At 34.2% G+C, this 20390-nt stretch overlaps 3 protein-coding genes across 3 annotated transcripts in view; all 3 read right to left on the minus strand.

Annotated features, from left to right (window-relative positions):
* Nucleotides 1-4635, minus strand: part of LOC118741880 (zinc carboxypeptidase A 1-like) — a 6234-nt gene extending 1599 nt beyond the window's left edge. Inside the window, exons 1-4 of the mRNA XM_036473857.1 lie at nucleotides 4477-4635; nucleotides 2437-2564; nucleotides 152-536; nucleotides 5-101 (exon numbers count right to left, since the gene is read on the minus strand). Coding sequence (XP_036329750.1) covers nucleotides 5-101; nucleotides 152-536; nucleotides 2437-2564; nucleotides 4477-4635 — 769 coding nt within the window. The remainder of the gene's footprint in view (nucleotides 1-4; nucleotides 102-151; nucleotides 537-2436; nucleotides 2565-4476) is intronic.
* A 3845-nt stretch (nucleotides 4636-8480) lies between these two features.
* LOC118740637 (zinc carboxypeptidase-like) lies at nucleotides 8481-12686 on the minus strand. The gene is made up of 5 exons (XM_036472240.1): nucleotides 12528-12686; nucleotides 10991-11118; nucleotides 9376-9760; nucleotides 8942-9326; nucleotides 8481-8819 (listed from the first exon to the last, which is right to left on the minus strand). The coding sequence occupies exons 1-5, from the start codon at nucleotides 12684-12686 to the stop codon at nucleotides 8608-8610; spliced, it is 1269 nt and encodes a 422-aa protein (XP_036328133.1). The 3' UTR covers nucleotides 8481-8607.
* Nucleotides 12687-14365: 1679 nt separating this feature from the next.
* On the minus strand, nucleotides 14366-18368 carry LOC118740638 (zinc carboxypeptidase-like). Its single transcript, XM_036472241.1, has 5 exons — nucleotides 17949-18368; nucleotides 15945-16072; nucleotides 15479-15863; nucleotides 15009-15393; nucleotides 14366-14625 (listed from the first exon to the last, which is right to left on the minus strand). The coding sequence occupies exons 1-5, from the start codon at nucleotides 18105-18107 to the stop codon at nucleotides 14417-14419; spliced, it is 1266 nt and encodes a 421-aa protein (XP_036328134.1). The 5' UTR covers nucleotides 18108-18368; the 3' UTR covers nucleotides 14366-14416.
* Nucleotides 18369-20390: the final 2022 nt, after the last annotated feature.

A 20390-nucleotide genomic window follows, 5' to 3' on the forward strand; every position in this document is an offset into this window, starting at 1 on the left:
CCGCTATTCTCCATCCAATGCGAATCGCTGTTACGATTCGGATCGGCACCTATGCATGCTGATCCCTCAACCGGTTGGCGAGTCTTACGCCACATGCGATCCTAAAGGGGAAGAAGTGAGACAAGTAGTTCAGTTATATGAAGGAACATACCGTTTCGTGCGTATAAACGAAACCATCCACATTCAAAACCGGCACAATATACCAATCATAGTTTTCGGCCAAATCGCGCACATTGGCATCTGTTGATGTTAGAAGCTGATTAATGAACCAAGTAGCCGTCGCTGAGGTGATCCATTCGCGTGCGTGTATATTGGATTCAATGAAGATACCAGGATTACCCTCTTTGTATGAGATTTTAATGCCTCGTATTTTACGTCCTTCATAGGAAGTGCCGATATCGATGCCACTTGTAACTGTCGGGTGTTCTGCTAGTATTTCATCTAGAAACTCTTCGATTGCTGATAAGGGATAGTAGCGTGTCCAGCCAAAGGATAGATCGTCTGTAGTTTTTGGAGAATGCTCAACATCAATAAAGCTGCGGTGTTAAAAATTGTTGAGAACGGTTTTTTTGTTACTTTATTTGGTATGCAGGAGGAAAATATTTAGTTAATTTTGTTCTATACATATCTTCTCTTTTCTAATATGAAATTTTATAAAAAGTGTTGGAGGAAGTTTTGTTTTTAATTTTTCAAATACATATATTATATCGGGTTCTAACAATCATTGGACATTTCCTCTCAAGCCCATTTTTAAAACTAAAAAGACCAGCCTTATTTCTTTATTCAGAAAGGGCTAATAAGCCCGGATTACGAAAAAAAATGTTTGTTACTTACCTGTCATAGAAATTACCGTCCTAGCCAGCCAAAGTCGCAACTTTTTGTTACTATTTTATTTGTTTCCTGACTTGAAAATAAAATATTTTTGGAATTTTTGGGTGCTATACTGATACAAATATATATGTATATTGCATACATACAGTGACTCAAACAAATGAACACGTGTTGGTTTTTTTTTTAATATTCGTAATTTGCTTTGAGCAAATTTTTTTTTTTTTTGATTTTTCTATAAATAATAATCTCTAAGCCTTAACCAAAATCATATAAATCATAGTTTCAAACTTGATAAAGAATTTTCGTCAAAACTTCAACATTTTAATCTGAGTCTTTAAAATATTTTTGGGTATGCAGCTTTATAGCCCATACAATTTTAGTGTGATGAAGAGCAAGTTTTAAACGGCTACAAAATCACGTTGATTTTAGAGTTTTTTTTTTGTGACGAATTTCTGCACTTTTTTTCCATATAAGCATGCATTTCTTATGAAATAAAATGCGGGGGACCGTTAGCAACAAAATTTCTAAAAATCAACGTCAGTTTTTGTAAATTGTAGTTGTTATATAAAAAAAATCGCAAAAGCAGTATCCAAAAAATTTCTCAAAAATCAAAGCGACTAAATTGTATGGCCTATAAAACTGCATACCCAAAAACTTTCTAAAGTTTCAGATTAAAAAGTTGAAAATTTGTTGAATTTTCCTAAATTTTGTATAAAGTTTGAAACTGTGATTTATATGCTTTTGGTTAAAGCTTGGACGGTATTTTTATAGAAAAAAAAAAAAAAGTTTTGCTCGAAAAACATTATGAATACTAAAATAAAACCAAAGCGTGGTAATTTATTTGAGTCATTGTATACCCTTCGATAAATTAACACAGTTTTTCTGTTTCTTTCAGACTTCTTATTTTATATATGGTATTTCATTGCAGATGTCATCTGTATAATACATCAAAAAAATGTTGCTCAAGATGAGTGGTAAGGCAAGCAATGAGATTAATAGTCTATGCTGATGATCTAGTTATAAGAATTAATGTATTGTAAAGTCTTATTTCTGCCCTGCATTGGTCATATCGCTGGTGAATTGAATAATATTTTCTTTTACGATCCTCACAGATCAGAAGTGTTCTTCATTTAGTGTAAAAAGAAATTAACAAAGTGGAAAGCACACAAACAAAGAAGATCAATTGTGGACGAATTTACCGACAAAAGTAGGTATAGAAACTTTGGGCCGAAGGTATGTTATCAAATAGTCTCCAACAACCATAAACAACAAGAAACCGCAATACATTCATAACCAAATGATCTCTTACATATGTATGTGTACGTATGTCTATATATTAAATCTGTAAATATTTGTTATACAAAAGTAAAATAGATTTAAATGAGGCTTTCGAAAAAGATGACAATTTTTTGGGGATAACTGCAACTTGATATGGGGATGCGGTACAAAAAGATTCTGGCAACACTGGTTGCATCACAATTGCTAACTTTATACTAGTTAACTTAGGTAATAAGGTCACAAATAATTAGCTCTATATTTGGCCACAAAACTTTGATGGAAGTGAAAGAATTACATCAAAATTGTATCTGTGGTTAGAAAGCTTACCTTTGCACATTGGATACCATAACCTCCAAAGGTAGTTGATAGGAACGCGTCAAGTTCTGTAGTTGTATGAGCTTTTGCGGGCTAACCATAATATGAACTTCTTTGCCATCGCTGCGCCATAAATTAAACTGTTAAGTAAAAAGGCATAAGTATTGCAATTATTTTCTTCTTTGAGCCGCGTCAGCACGCTTATCAGCCCATGGATATATGTATGAACATATATCACAGTAAAATTGGTGTAATATGCCTATGGTAATACAGATAACTTCTTAATCAGTAAGGCCACGTCACGAATTTTTTTTTTTTAAGTATATCATTTTAAAGTGATTATTAGGTTGTGACTTTAGAAAAAATTATAATTCAAGCTTTAAAATTTGACTTATATTTTTTCGATAAAATTAAACCGTTATTTTTGGATTTTTATTTTTTCGACAAGTCTTTTTATTATTTTAGATTTTTGTTTTTTTTCGATCTTATTATAACCGTTATTTCCGGATATAATTTTTTAGATCATAAAAGATTTAAATCGGTCACAAAAAAGGAGTCTCCATTACAATGGTTAAAGATAATCGAAAAAATAAATATCCACATTGGCGATTGTTTTTTATCGAAACAAATAAAAATATAAAAAAAAAAAACGATTTTGCAATGATCTAAAAATTAAAATATTGATATTTAGCCGTTACTTTCGGTCGCTGCTACTTATAATGATATCAAGATATCGGCATGAAATTTCGACTGCTCATACACTCCGTGTTATAGTTATTGACAAGTTTTAACAATTTATTGTATGATCTTGAATTTTAGGTATTTTTTTTACAAAAATATAGTTTACTTCTTAACAAAAATCATATATAAATTCAAACTTTGTGCAATATTACAAAAAGGTCCACAAACTTTGGCAAACAATTTTGAGTTTTTTAATTAGATTTCTTTTAAAGATTTTGAGTGTGCTGTTTTGTAGCCCATTCAGTTTGAGTGCAGTAAAGTGAAAGTCTGAAATGGCGAGGACATACAGATATACTATTAATTTTTGACATTTTTTGCTCGGACATATATAACACCCGTTTTTTTTTTGTTGAAAGTGTTGCTTATTTACTTCTATAAAAAAAACCTTGAAATTACTCTGGTTGGAAGAATATGCCAACAAAAAAAAAAATGCCAAAAATCAATTGTAAATTCTAGCCAGTTGTTTTTTTTTGTCAAATATAGCGCAAAGTTTCAAACTAGATGAAACTATGTTTTTATTAAAAACTAACCAAAATTAAATAGCAAAAAAATAAATAAATTAAACTTGTCAATATAAATATATATAATTATTACACGGGGTGTATATAAATGTTAACACATTCTTATACAAAATCAAACCAAGCAATTTTTTTTTCAATAATTAAAATTTTTAACAATTTAATTTTTTTTTGTGTTATTCACGCTGCTTTGAAAAGGAAATTATGCAGAAACCTCATGGGACTATCTATAATAAGCTGCAAAATAAATATTGTTCCTACATATTATTACTTTCGAAAATATTCATATTTTTATCACGTGGTCCTATTCTTATATTAGTCACACTTGGTAAAAGTTCCAATTTTTTCTATACACCAAATAAGTTGAGAAAAATAACAGATATCTATAAGCTATTATAAATTTAAGTACATATCGTCCCCTCAATATAACAATAGCGTATGTGCTCATACGCCATTATTTTTTTATTGCATATTTAGAATCTCCATCATTGATTCTATGTCTGGTCAAAATTTCGTCAAATTCTACTTCCACAAAGTGGGTCAAAATGTCATTGGAAAAAATGGTGTATAATTTCTTGTTCAAAAATTTCCTTCAAACAAAAAAAAAACAAAAACTTTAAACTCGATTTTCTCAAAACCCAAAAAAAATTATACGCTATTGTTATATTGAGGGAACGATATTAAAACATACTAATTTTTGGAATATCGTACTAATCACTAGTCAATATTTTATAATACTTGTTTTCACTCAATGTATATCTGCTACTATTCTTTGAACTCTATCTTCACTCACACTTTCTGTATTCTCAGCCAATTTCTCGATCATTTGTCGATGCGTTTCATTTTGAGTTTTAATTTTGAATACTTTAAAATTGTCATAGCGTACTTTCGATGCACTTCCGTTAGCTATAAGTATGGCGAAAAATCCGAAAACCACAGTTAAAGTTTTCATTTTGTACCTCTGCCAAAGGAAGGTGGAATGGTATTAAACTTGAATGTTAATTAACGGTGAAATTCTTGTAAGATGGATAAGTTTTATTTTATCACATCCTACTTTATCTAGTTTTATTTTATTATCGATTGGCAATTTGCTTAGATAAGGTAAGGCTAAAATTGAAAAATACATACGATAAAATCTGGTTAATTCGCGTGGTTATATGGACATTAACGAAAGCAAAATAGTTTTATCGTTAGAAATACACAAACAAATCTGAGCTCTTAAAAACATACATATGTATGTAAAAGTTTATTATGGTCAAGGTAGTAAAAACACGCTGTACGAATTTGTATAATTTTTGTTAAGTATAACGTATTTTTGAAATGCTGGCCGATAGGAAAATTTTACCAGGGAGTAAGGCGACTTACGGAAGGTTTCAAGATCGGGGCGAACTCCTGTAAGAACAGCCATGGCGATCTAGTAACCGATGTCCAGAACGTACCTACTTAAATTATGGAGGGATTACTTTTACAGGGTTGGGTACAAAATTATTATGGTTCAATATTCTGTATTTAAAATTCTGTATGCAAAACTCAGTATAGCAAAATTCTGTTTTACAAAATTCTGTATTGAAAAATAACTTATTTTAATTTAAATAATACACATAGAATTTCGTGAAGCAAAACTAAAAAATAAATAAATAAAAATAGGTTTTCCGATTTTTCCAAAATATAGAATGCCATAAAGCAAATAAAGATACATATATAATTATAGTTTATACATATTAACGTAATGCATTAAATTATAGCTAATAAATAATTGAGGGATTCACAACGGTGTCGTAGGTCTCCTATTGCTGTATGTCGTAAATAAATGTTTAGAGAACTTGAAACGATAACCAACTATTTTTTAACACTACAAAAATTCATATCATTTTATGGTATTTTGCAAACCCCCTTATATATTTTTAGGCGTTTAAAGTTTACGACATACAACAATACAACACTTAAGACACCGTTGTGAATCCCCCAAATATTTAGTTTCAGAAAGAGTTCAAGTGTATATTTTTGTTAAAAAATTGGTTCAACAATATGGCCCGATGAATGCATGTCGCTTCTGTGAACTGAAGGAGGATACGCCAGACCACTAGAAACGCTAGGCACATACTAGCTCACTTGGGTGGTGCTACACGTAATCCATTCGAAATTTGGAACAAAACGCCCTTGAAAGTGCTAGGCTACATTAAAAGCCTTCCCCTATAGGGCGGAGGGTCACGTATAATAGATCAATTCAGAGGTCGCGGTGCATATGGCCCATAATAATAATGATAATAATAATAATAGCCTAACGGGCATTTCATTTCACTGCATTGCCATCGGGTTACGGGCTAAGTTTGAAGTTTCAGGTCTCTAGCTCATCTGGAAGTTGGTGAAATATTAGGGCAGAATTTACTACCGCTCCCCTTTTACACCCTATTGAAGGGCTGCAGCAATGAAGGTAGTGGAGACGACGAAGCCGAGCCCCAAGTCGATGATAATATAGTCGATGTCCCACCGCCTGACAATGAGCAGGTACGAATAGCAATTACGCGGTTGAGAAACAACAAAGCTGCTGGAGCTGACAGCCTGCCAGCTGAGCTATTCAAGTTTGGCGTCGTCAACTCTTACGCATGCCTGACGACTGGAACTCAAGTGCGCTCTGCCCAATCCACAAGAAAGGCTTCCCCGCCATTCGCGCCAACTACCGCTGGATCAGCCTTCTATCTACGCTTAAAGGTCGCTTTCGAGCGTATTGTGCGAAAGACTAAAGCCCATCGTCAACGAACTGATTCGACCTTATCCATGTGGCTTTAGACTTGGCCAATCCACCGTAGACCAGGTTTTCACAATACGCGAAGTCTCGGAAAAGACCCGTTAGAAAAGGAGCGACACTCACCATCTATTTTGCGACTTCAAAACCTCTTTCGACAGCATTTATGCCGCCATGAAATATTACAAGGAATTGATAACTTCCTCCTTATTTTGAAGTCGGTTAAAAAAGTAATGTCAAATTGAGGAATGAACATTTACTTATTTTGATTAAAATATTTTTCTGAGCAGCATTGTACCATTTTTAACCTAAGTGGAACTTTTTAGGCACACCTACAAATAGAGCCAGATTGACTGTACTATACATAACTTTTCCCCTCCAAAAGCCACGTCTAGATCCACTCCTGTGTGCCGTTATTTCTTTCGAACGGTGCGTTGTCGTCTGTGAAGTGAAAAATTTCAAACATTCGTCACGTGGTAAAAGATAAAAAAGTAATAAAAACTGGTTTTTGTGTTTATTGGTGGTTTATTATCATACAATGGGTCAATTTGTATGGGAGAATTTTTTACCTGAGCATGGGTAACACTGCGCTGCGCAATTGCATTGTCACCGTAGCCGGAGTTGCCACGCCAACACCAACATATGAAAAGCGTTAGCGCCGCTAACACCAAGAAACACATGAGACACACATACAATTCGCCTTAGTTTTTTTAAATTATACGTATTTTGTTTTTGCTTTTGAGTGGTGAGAACATCAGAGAAACTATCGATGGCGCCGGCGTTATAGAGCCAGCGCCATAAAAATTGCGCTTTACTCAAGGCTAAGTCCAAGCAAGTTTGCCAAAAATACATTGGTATGAAATCAATCTCGAGCTTGCCAAAATGGTTTTTTCTTAGCAGCGTTTTATTTTGCACGAAGATGGTGTACATTTCTTTTACAAAAAAAATGCTATACGGGATTTTTTGTAGGAATCGATTTATGGATTTTATTTTTTCTTAAAGTATCTGGCCAAAGTGTAAAATTTTCACATTTCTTACGTTTTAAAAGAAAAAAGTTCATACTTCAATGTAAAATATTATAATTTTTTTTTATCAATTTGCGGCCATAGTAGCCTAGCTTTTATACAAGTGTCCTCATCCTTAATTTACAGGTCGTCATGGTTATCGCAATTTTGCCTGTGTTTACACGCAGACCCTAAAGTTTTCTTCAAAAGCTTTAATATAATTTAAATCTGCCAAGCATTATGGTGGTACCTTTAACTAGAGTTGCAAAAGTATCGATATTCGCCGTACTCGCTATTTTCGATACTTAAGAGACAAAAACTCGACATATCGATATATATCGTGAATTTTTAATTCTACGCTGAAAAACATCTACCCATTCAAAAAATGAATAGAACCATTTACCAACAGAAAATTTTATTATACATATATATGAGGTACATATCTGTGTTCGTATGGAAAAGTAGCTTATGTCGCAGGGCTGGATTAAGTATAAATCGGTAATCGCAGCATGCGATTGCGAATGACTCACAGGCACTGAGCCGTTGAACAACGTTTGGCAAATAAACGTGCCAGAAATAGTTCCGATACTAGCAAGTCAATATTCTTATTAAGTCTCATCGAAAAATTTCTTGTCGTTTAAAGAATAAATGGAATGCCGCATTATACTAAAGCCAGCCTTTCGACATAAGCTACTTTTCCATACGAACACAGATATGCATGTATGAAGAGTGACCCACACTCAAAATCACATATTTCGCAACGATTTTTCGTTCCATATTTTTTTCATTACTTTTTTTATAAAAGTATAGCTCAATCTCTTACAAAAGCCATATAAACCTAAATTTCGAAATTTGTGCAAAAATTAGAAAAAAATCAAAAAAGTTTCTTAAAAATTGCGAACTTTTTAATAAGAATTTTTATTAAAAAAATGTATATGCAGATTTGTAGTCTATTAAATCAGTCAGCGATGTTGTTTGGCGCAAAAATAAGTAATGAGAAAATGGCTAAGCCATACACGATATCGAAAAAAATATCGATGTCTGCAAAAAAAAAAACAATTACTCGATATATCGATACTGACATCGATATATTTGCAGCTGTAGCATGTAATACTCTTTTCAAAATACCTACTTGCAAAGCGATATTTATTTATGTTGTACTTAAATACAAACTTTAAACTGAATATTTTAGTTCTAGATAACCCAATTCCTTGGCCTTGTCAACCAGCGCTAAAATTCCAGCGAGCGTATCTTCGCAATGTGGTAATATTTGTACTGGCGGCAAAATAAAACCAAAGCGTCCAGTATCACGCATCTCAATGGTGTATGAAATACGAATTCCTAGTTCATTGTAGACATAATCTCTAGTCGAACCCGAAGTTGCGTCTAAAAAAAAAGAAAACAGGAGCTGATTTATTCTCTGCTCAAATATGGTATAGATTTTATACAACGTTTGTTCAAACCTGGGTTTTTTTCCTTACTTAAAATTTCTTTATTTTATCACTTACACATAGCTGTTGCCGATGTACCATAAGTGTAAACCGTGCCGTAGGGCAATTGTTTGACCGCATCCGAATATGCTTTTGCCACAGCCATCAAATCGTCGTGATTATCGGCAGGCTCCGAAGTGTGACCATATGGTGACAGCAGTACTTGACTATACGAATGAAAGGCGAGCATAATATTGATGCGATCCTTAATGCTAGCTATATAATCGGTAATGGCCTTCACTTCCGGTTCAGAAAAAGGATGTGAACCGGCAAAAGTTTCAGAGCAAGGATCTGCCGAAGCACCGCCATTCTCCATCCAATGCGAATCACTGTTACGATTCGGATCGGCACCTATGCATGCAGATCCCTCAACTGGTTGGCGAGTCTTACGCCACATGCGATTCTAAATGGAAAAAGTGAGACAAGTAGTTAAGTTATATGAAGGAACATACCGTTTCGTGCGTGTAAACGAAACCATCCACATTCAAAACTGGCACAATATACCAATCATAGTTTTCGGCCAAATAGCGCACATCGGCATCTGTCGATGTTAGAAGCTGATTAATGAACCAAGTAGCCGTCGCTGAGGTGATCCATTCGCGTGCGTGTATATTGGATTCGATGAAGAGACCAGGATTCTCCTCTTTGTATGAGATCTTAATGCCTCGTATTTTACGTCCTTCATATGAAGTACCGATATCAATGCCACTTGTAACTTCCGGGTGTTCTGCTAGTATTTCATCTAAAAACTCTTCGATAGCTGATAAGGGATAATAGCGTGTCCAGCCAAAGGATAGATCGTCTGTAGTTTTTGAAGATTGCTCAGCATCAATTAGGCTGCGAAATTAAAGTGTATTAGTAGTGTATTATGTAGTTTTTTACATGATATTAAGTAAAAGTAAATTTGTTAGTTTATATGAAGCTTTCTTTCTTTTTTAAGCTTATCGCATACTTAATTTAATTTTACATTTTTGTTTTTTCTGTTTGTATTATTTCCACCTTAATAACAATTTAGACATTTGGTTAGTTTTTGGTGTTCATTCAGACTCTTTTTTCGTAATTCTTCTAACGCTGTCAAGGCGAGTTGCTTTCGGTACTTAGAAGACGCGGTCTCCCACCATTTCACATATTTAAACTAGGTCTGTTACAGAATGAACTGCATAGCATGTTACAAAGGAGAAGGCAGCCAATAACATCTTCTATTAGACTATCCGGATTTATGAAGATTGCAGGTCAGCTAATATGGCTCTGCTTGCTTCTCACCGCTGCTCAGTTCCTCTATCGACTGCTCATCACACGGACAAATATAGTACTTTTTTTTTCAAAATATTAATGTACTAGCATAAGCAAGTTTCAGACGAATCATCGCTAGGACCTCCCACCAACAAATAAGATTTGAGATCCCAGGGCGATCTAAGCCCGTTGTAGCTAGAGCACACTCGCTTAATCGACGTATTGGAGGTAGTAGCCAGTGGAACTAAATAAAGTCCAGCTAGAATCCATCCGCGGCAGCATAACTCCCGGTTCCTCCTTGATGAAACGTAGGATTCCCTAGTGGGCTGCACTCACTGAATACGATAAACTCATTAGACGCTCCAAGAGGGAAACGTGGAGGCAAAATTATGACTCATAGTGACACTGTCCGAGGCCTTCCATCTACATAATATTATGTCGAAAGAGCCTTCTAATGGGATAGGCCTCTTAAACAGGCACCAAAAACCCCGAAAAATGCGATGGGGGGACCAATAAAAAACTGTTAGTATTAAAAAAATGGCTAAATAAACAATTGGGTTATTATCGTTGAAAGTCTCCTGAAGAGAACAAGAGTTTTCCGATCGAAAAATGTATATTTTCAAGAATTCTATACCATTTCTATGTAAAGTTGTTTCTTTGCCCATATAAAAATACATGGAAAATTGTGAGCGACCTCTAAATATTTTTTGATTTCAAAATAAAAAATAGGGGTATACTTTTTTTCGGTATTGAACAATCCTAGGGATGAGAGCATTACAAATCCGATTTTATTGTTTTTGGACCACCCTAATGTGCATGCACCTACAAACTTACCTTTGCACATTGGAGACCATAACTTCGAATGGTAGTTGATAGGAACGCGTCAAGTTTTGTAGATGTATGAGCTTTTGTGGATTTACCATAATATGAACTTCCTTATCATCGCTGTGCCATAAATTAAACTACAATGTAAAAAAGCTTGATTCGTTATTAACAAATATGTACGGAAGAAATTCAACTAACAGAAAAAGTTTAGCTTGCTTGTTAATTAGCCATGGATAATATGCAGTTATGTTAATACACTAAACGTCTAAAACTTTACCAAGTAAAAGCTAAAAGCAATAGTTCTACGTTTCTTGCAAAAAGAAAAAAAAATACTTTGTATAGAGTTGGTGCTTTTGTTTTTCTTTTTTGAGTATGTACTCCAATGCTCAAGGTCCAATGTTAAGTATTCGCCATATATCAAATAAATTACAAGAAAAAATAACAAATACCCATAAGCTGTTGATATACTGGCGATCAAATCTGAGAGAATGGTGGATCTTTTGCAAATGTTCACAATGTTTTTCAAGTTACAGTTTTGTTGATATGTATATAGTATTTATTTTCTATTTTTTTGAAAATAAAGTTAATGCCTTAACAAAAGCCATATACATATGTAGGGTGTATTACCAAAAAAAAAACGCAGTTACCTACCGAAATTAAAAAATTTATTTTACTTTAAGACCTCCGCCAAAGTGTTTCGAAAAACTACTAAGATTAATGCGAGCCACACTGATTTGAAAATTCCTCCAAAAACGCTTTATTTTGATTGCAGTGATACAGTTTTTAAACATTTTTATGCAAACCTTTTAAGCATTAACTCTTTTACAATCTGAGCTGATTTTCAGAAAAAATATTTAATAATAAATTTCATTTATAAAGAACTTGATTTTTAGAAGTATTTTCAAATAGTCTCAAAAGGTTTAAAATATCATTTGTATTTCCGATGGAGAAATAGAGCTGATTTTTTTGTATGGAGAGTAAATGTAATGAACATAAATCAATGTTTCAAACATTATAAAAAATTTTTTAAATTTTTTAGCTTTTTAATATGAATCTTTAGAAAATTTTTCGGTATGCAGTTGCATGGTTCATAAAACTTTAGTAAAACAAGTGCAAGTTTAACGACTAAAAAATCACATTGAAACTTTTTTTTTGCTGGCGGATTTTTGCATTCTTTTCCATACGAAAATGAAACTCTTGTGGGAGAAAATGCGCAAGCTCGTTTGCAAAACAAAAATCAAGAAATCAAGGCCAGCTTTAATAAATTACACTGAACCATCTAACTGCATGCCTAAAAATTCATTTAACAAGTTAAAAACTTTGATGAAAATTTGTTAAATTTTTCGAAATTTTGTAAAAAGTTTGAAAGTTTGATGCATTTGGTTTTGGTGCAAGAGTGCACAATAATTTTATAAAATATAACACAAAAAATTTACTTGAATAACATTGTGTATATTTAAAAAAAAAAATCACCATTCGCTAAGTTTTGATAGCCAGTACCTGTATATGTGTTGAATTTCTTGTACTAATACATTTTCACACTCACACTTTCTGTATTTTCGGCCAAGTTTTCGATCATTTGTCGCTGTTCTAAATTTTGGGTTTTAATTTTGAATACTTTAAAATTGTCATAGCGTACTTTCGATGCACTTGCGAGAGCCACCAATATGGCCAAAAATCCAAAAACTGCAATTAAAGTTTTCATTTTGTACCTCTGCCAACGGAAGGTGGAATGGTATTAAACTTTAATATTAAGTAATCGTAAAATTCTTGTAAAATTGATTCGTTTTATTTTATCACGTCCTACTTAATCTAATTGTATTTTATTACCGATAAGCCGTTTGGATAGATAAAGATGTTAAGCATGCAAATACAGTATGTATGTACAATCCTCCTAAGCATTTACTTGACTCGTGTGTTGCTGTATTCAATGTACCTATTTTTCGCGTAGGGCGCTTTTCCAACGATTTGGAAGCAAAAAACTTACATATGTATTGCACCCCTAGCCTCAGAAGCTACACAACGTGGAATCCATCGACCAATCTGCTTGCTTGTTACACAAAGACAGTAAAATTCTAGAGCGTATAGTACCAAACGACCGATGTGGCTGAGTGGTCAGATATGCGTACCTCCACTTTGTAGAACCTGGGTTCGATCCCTCGAAACTTCTCATCAGAATATTTATATCTACAAGGAACGAGTAACATGTCGTGTCTGATTCATTATCGCCCACCCCAAAGCATTGCATTTCTAGTACAGAACCCCACTAGAAATGGTATTTTTAGCAGCTAGTACTGCACAAGGAAGGAATTTCGCCCAATCAGTATGGATAAAGAAGTGTCAGTTACATATCTAGCTTTGAGTGAAATTAGGATCACGATGGCTCGAAGCAGTATTGTCTATCGCTAGATGTGAAAAAGGCGTTCATTAAATTAACTAGGTGAAAATGGGACTTGAGTTTGCTTAATTGAAAACTGATGCAGCATTAACATGAAGCAACGCACCTAGAATATATGTATGTGAAGTAAGGTATATGCGATCATAACATCAGCATCACAGGCAGGGCCATCAAGAGAAAACTCGAGCCCGGGCTCAACAATTACGGGCCCCTTTACAGTGGCGTAACTATATCATCTGTGGCCCGTGGCAAATTCTTTGGAAAATAGAGCTGTTCATAATGCGGAGTGATGCAATGTTTGATAAGTCTATAGAGGCAGAGGCTATGATAGAAAGTACTCAAAACTTAGCGATGGAGGACCAATGGCGCTACGGGCCGCCTAAGGCACCGGGGTTCGATAATCAGACGCTAGGAAGCTTCAGTGGATTAATGTCTCACACTGACAGGGTTGTGCTTTTAGATGTTTTCGCTCGAAAAAAAAATACTTAACATAAAATAGCATAGCGTAACATAACATGACACAACATAATATAAAATGACATAACACACAATTTTTTGCAAAAAATCTTTAAGGAACTTACTTGCAATTATATACACACATATAAGGGAGCTCCTTAAAAATACCAACATCGTGTTCTACGCACAAAATAAAGGCATCCACAAAAATGTCAACATTTTAAAGAAATTAAAATTTGAAAAAAATAAAAAAAAAATTTTTATTGGCAAAATTCACATTTTTTGGCAATTAAAAAAAATATTTTCTTCAAACTCTGGTAGCGACGTCTGAAATGTGGTTTAAATTTGGAAATTTTCGTGGATGTTCCATACAAAATTTAGATGTTGATATTTTTAAGGACCACCGTATTCATAGATGTATGTACTATATATCAATGTATTTAGAGAAGTCGAAAGCTAACAAAATAAAATAAAACAACAGCTTTACATATTTAAATTAATATTTTTTATTTGATTTAAAATTTGTAGTGCAGACATGCCCAACTCACTAATGGCTCTGTAACTTCATAAAATAAACTTCATTATACGTATTTAGTTTGAAGATAACCCAGCTCATCGGCCTTCTTCACCAGTGCCAACAAGCCAGCAAGTGTATCTTCACAGTGAGGTATTATTTGGACTGGCGGAAGAATGAAACCAAAACGCCCAGTGTCACGAAATTCGATTGTGTACGAGAGCTTGATATCCTGTTCACTGTAAGCCCAATCGTTGGTGGCGCCAGAAGCGTAGTCTGTAAGGATGGAGGAGTTAATTGCAGATACAAATTTAATGAGGCATTTCATTTATTTATCTTTGCGTTTCATACGCGTCACTCTGCAAAAAAGTGCGACCGGTTTCTAAAGAGTAGCACGTGTGGTATAGTTTGGAAACCATTGGTTCCAATTGGGACTACAATACGAGATATATTAAAATCCTATCGTTGGCGTAGATCTCGACAGAATATTCGCTGAAAAAATCTGAGCACCACGGCTGAAACTACCAAAAATCAACAGCGGTATAAAGTAGTCACATTCTACTATGCAACGTATCCCGAAATCTTCCGATCCAACCGCACTTTTTTTGGCAGAGAAACTAGAGTAATAATAATACAATAGTCATGTTTGTTAGACTTACACATCTCATTCGCTGTGGAACCATAAGTATAAACCGTGTCATAGGGTAACTCCTTGACCGCATCTGAGTAAGCTTTTGCCACTTCTGTCAAATCGCTATGATTTTCAGGAAGCTCACTTGTCCAGCCATAAGGAGAGAGTAGCACTTGACTATACGAATGAAAGGCGAGCATGATATTTAGACGTTCCTTAATGCTAGTAACATAATCGGCGAGCGCCTTAACCTCGGGTTCAGAAAAAGGTTGCGGACCGCCATAGGTCTCATCGCAAGGATTCGAGGAAGCACCGTTGCTTTCCATCCAATGAGAATTATAGTTACGATTCGGATCAGCACCAATACACGCTGAGCCCTCCACTGGTTGGCGTGTCTTACGCCACATGCGATTCTGCGAAAAGAAATAACAATAGTAATTAGTTAAGCGGAAATTTCAATTATTTTAATTAAACTAATTTTGTAACAGAACTAAATACCGTTTCGTGTGTGTACGCAAAACCATCCACATTTAAGACTGGCACAATATACCAATCATGATTCTCAGCTAAACTACGCACATCCTCGTCGGTAGAAGACAGCAATTCATTGATTAACCAAGTAGCTGTCGCTGAGGTGATCCATTCGCGCGCATGTATGTTGGCTTCGATAAAGATGCCAGGATTACCCTCCTTGTAAGAGATCTTAATGCCGCGTATCTTGCGTCCTTCATAGGATGTGCCAATATTTATTTCACTCGCAACTGCGGGGTATTTCGCCAGTATTTCGTCTAGGAATACTTCAATTGCTGATAAGGGATAATAGCGTGTCCAGCCGAAGGTGCTATCGTCTGTAGATTTTGCGGGTTGCTCACCATCGATAAGACTTGGGGTTAGAGAGAGTTATTATTTTATTAAAAACGTTGTTTTTGGCGTTATCTGCATTAAGTTTCCCCCTTTTACTTACCTCTGCACATTGGAGACCATAACTTCCAAAGGCAGGCTATAGGCGCGCGTATAGTTCTGTAGATGTATGAGTTTTTGTGGACTGACCATAATATGCACCTCTTTATTGCTGCTGTGCCATAAATTAAACTGGAATTTATAGTTGATTATCAGTGACAGGAAATTGCTATACGAAAGCGGTTACTCTGATAAACCACGAAAAGTTAAGGTCCCAAACTCGCTCATTGATATAACGAAATATAAAATGAAACCACTAATTTCAATGCTTTTATACACAAGATCACTGTACCGCAAAGGAATATGTATTAACTAAATGCTCAAAAACTAGCAAATACCCAGCGTGCTTCCCTGCGCCTTAGGGCCGTTTTACAGTGGCGAGTGAACTCTCATTCGGCAGTTGACTACAGGTTTTCCGTACAAAAATTTAAAGTTAACTACCGAATTTTAGTTAAGTCCCCACTGTAAAAACGGCACTTAAAAGTATTTTTGTGTTGTTTGATACCCGTATAGTAATATTTCATTTATTTTATCAATTTAATTGAATACAATTTTTCAAACAAATGGCAACCCTCCTCAAAAATATTTTCGAAAGTAAAATTTCCTAAAGCTGTTTAGTTTGATGCCCATATTGCAATATTTTATTTATTTTATCAATTAAATTGAATTAAAATTTTCAAACAGGTGGTAACCTTCCCTAAAGTTATTTTGAGCTGTAAGCTTTCATAAACCCCGTTCTTTTGACGGCCATATTGCAATATTTCCTTTATCTTATCAATTTACTTAAACTGAACATTTCAAATAGGTGGCAACACTTTAATTTTTTGCTTTCTATAAAAATTGCCAAATTGCGAAAATAGTTTTTTTTACTAAGCCTTTTTTCTGTAGTGTCGTAAAGAATAAAACCATGCTACAAGCGGTTTTTGGTATAAGAGATCTATTTTTGGACTCATCTTTTTTCTTAGACATTCGCCAAAGTACGAAATAGTGAAAGTTTTCACATTTTCTTATGAGTTAAAATAAAACTTGTGTTTAATATTTTTCCTACAACTAAAATTCAATGCAGATTTCCATTTACATTAATATTTTTATTGAATTAAAACAAAATAAAGTACCTGGTATTTTTTTTTTTTAAATATTCACAACAGTTTTCTAGATAAGAATTTTATGTAAGTTTTTTATACAAAATAGGCTTATATTTTAAGAAATACCATATAAATCTAAGTGTGAAAATTGTAAGAATTCTGCAAAACTTCATCAAAAATTGCAAACTTTTTAATAGGAGTTAAAAAATAAATCGAGTATGCATAAAACCCATAAAGCCCATTCAACTTTGGTATATTAAGGTGAAAATTTTTTAGAAAGTCTCAATTTGGTGATTGGCTAATTATTTTAATAAAAAATTTTAATTCAAATGGAGATATGTAAAAAATGTTGTTTCATGTATTTTGTATAGAATTTTAGTTGTGACAAAAAAACAAGACCCAAATTCGCTTATGTAGAATAACACATACATACAAATAACAAAGTTTTGAACTTTTGATTGTTATTAAAAACAAAAAAATTTTAATTGTGTAAAATTTCATCCATTTGAACCAATACTTATGGCTGCCTTCTTAAAATAATCACATATAAAAGTAGTTTTTGCAACTTTGAACTAATTTTTCACAAGCATTTTCTGCTAAAAGTTCTGAGTGTGGATGCCTACTCAAAATGCCACTTTTAATACAATAACGGGCCTATTCTGCTTGTTACCGAACATTTTGTACCCGGGAAATTTTGTTACCAAAAATATCATCACTTCTTGTAACCGCAATTCTAGGCACCCTGGTAGCTTTGCAATTTATTCAGCTATAAAGCTTTGCAGAAACTCTTATCTCTGCTTAAAATTTAATTTTTTTAATTAATATGAAAATTTTTTTTAACAGCATGAGCGATATATCCCCGTAGAATAAAAAAATATTTTAATATTTTTGAAAACCCCTCTTTTCGTACATTTCAAACTTACATTTTCCGAATCGGTCGCTAATTTTTCCAGCATTTTTCGCTGTTCCACATTTTGTGTTCGAATTTTGAATACTTTAAAGTTATCATAACGAATTTTTGACGCACTTGCGATGACCACAAAAATGGCTAAAATAGCCGAAATTAAAATCAAAGCTTTCATTCTCTCTCGGTGACAGCTAAATTTGAACTAAATTCATTTGTAAGAACCGAGGTCTTTAAGTACCTACGATTTTATCAAATTCTTAATCCACGATAAGCAACAGATAAGCCAGTTGCAGGAATTTGGGAAGCAGTTAGTGGAAGTACGCATTAGTGCTTTTCAAAATGGCATTGATTAAAATTATCAGCAATCGAGTTTTTAAACTAATAAGGCTTGGTTCTCAATAAATTCTCTAGTGAGCGAATGTTCAAAATCTATATCTATATATCAGTGGTCATAAGCAATAACCGCCTAAGTCGAAAAACCTGAATTCGAGAAAAAACGTTTTAAACATTTGGCTTGTAACGTTAACCTTATGGGGAAACCAAAATTTGTTCGTCTGTAACTTTTTAAAAAGCCTAGCTGGCGATATGGGGATTTCGCATACACATGGAATAGTATTTGCCGAAATACGATAGCATATATAACTCAATTCTTTCTTAAGTCGACTTAGGCGGTTAATGCTTATGACCACAGATATATAATACGCGAAGGGATTTTTTGTCCAGGTCACCAGATCTGCACCATTCGTTCGACTATCAAAGATGAGGTGTGAAATGTGAAATGGCTTGGCCTGTATATGTGCGACAAGGTTTTACTTTTTCGAGAAGGGTTGCCACCTGCTAAAAAACTAATTCAACATTTTCTATAACCAATGCTATTAGATTCGCACCGTTCGTTCGATTTTCAAAAATTAGATATCAAATTAAACATTTTTCACAGGGTTGCCACCTGTTTTAAGAGCCGAATTTAGTTAACTTATATACAAGTTGTGTGAAATATTAAACCATCGGTGTCAAACAAACGTGTGTTAAGAGATCTTTAATTTAAAAATATAGACATTTTTGGAGTTTTTGTAGAGGGCTTCCACCTGTTAAAAAAGTTAGATTAAAATTATTTAATAAGTTTAATGAATTATTAAAACTTGGGCATCAAGTGAAATGGGTTTGAAAAAGATTTATTTGTAAACTGTGTTGAAAAGAGTTGACATGTGTTTAAAAAATCAACAACTTTATTCGTCAGTTAATTGCGATATGGTTCACAATGCCAGAGAAAAGTCTAATTTATTTAATTGATGCAAAAGTTAAATTAAATGGAAAACTTTAGTTTGAAAATAATTTCGCCATATACTCGAAAAGTAATATCTATAAACAGCATTTTTTGAGAAGGTCACCAGATCTGCACTGTTACATCGGATTTCAAAAATGAGATGTCAAACTAAATCTGAGGGTCAGTAGATATGTAATAAAATTTTATTTTTTGAAGCTAGAATTTTCTATTTTTCACTATGCGAGAGCTCCCTTCCTTGCCACCTATTTATAAATTTAAATTCAATGTTGGCGTTTTAACGTCATGTGTGTTCACTAGACATATATAATACGCGAAGTGATTTTTTATCCAGGACCGCCCCCGCCGTTTTTTTGTTATTCCTCACGCGCCGCCGCACAGTTGGACGTGTCCATATATGTAAGCTGTGGCCAAAAGTATTAGCCGTACTACAAATTCGCTGCTATTTCGTATATGTGCTATTTGGCACTTAGGAATGAAGAAATGAGACAATGGTAGAATTGGAGGCGCTACCACGCCCACAGCTCTAGTGGGCGAAAATAGTAATTGTTATCCGATTTTAATGATATTCAGAGCATATGCTGGTTTTAACCAGAAAAGCGTAAATCTGAAAGAACATCAAAATCGGTTTACATGCTCAGATAAAAAGAATTTTTTTTTGTTTTTATGAAATTCGGTATGTTCTGCTCGTTCACGCCCGGTAGAAACGTACCACCATAGCCCAACCCCGCTGTGGTTACTGCGGCAGACTACACTAAACCTGCATTTGTGCATTCATGGATAGATTCGCGCCTTCCTACACCTCCTCATTTTTACCCAATCCTTGACGATAGGAGTGTAACGAACAATTCAGTAATGGTTTGGGGTACAAGTGAAGACCCCATTGAAAATCTTTTCATTGATATATGTACATATCTGTTGCTAGACTATCCACATAGGATATTTAGTCACTTCAAGTGATCCGCCTGACGTGTAGATTAATATCCCGAATAAAACTCAGTAAAATAGGAAATTTTCTCGATACATTTTTCTTTCTGCCGCTTTTCATTCGCCGTCCGTTTTTACAGCTAGCTCTAAAATTCTGACCACTTCAAGACTAACAACACAAATTGGAGGTGCTGCTCGCTTATGCAATTATAAGCAATGAGATATAACCAAATATTTTTTCTTTTAAGA

The sequence above is a fragment of the Rhagoletis pomonella genome, unplaced genomic scaffold, assembly GCF_013731165.1.
Source record: "Rhagoletis pomonella isolate Grant_MI unplaced genomic scaffold, Rhpom_1.0 Rhpom_scaffold_00006, whole genome shotgun sequence".
NCBI lineage: Eukaryota > Metazoa > Arthropoda > Insecta > Diptera > Tephritidae > Rhagoletis > Rhagoletis pomonella.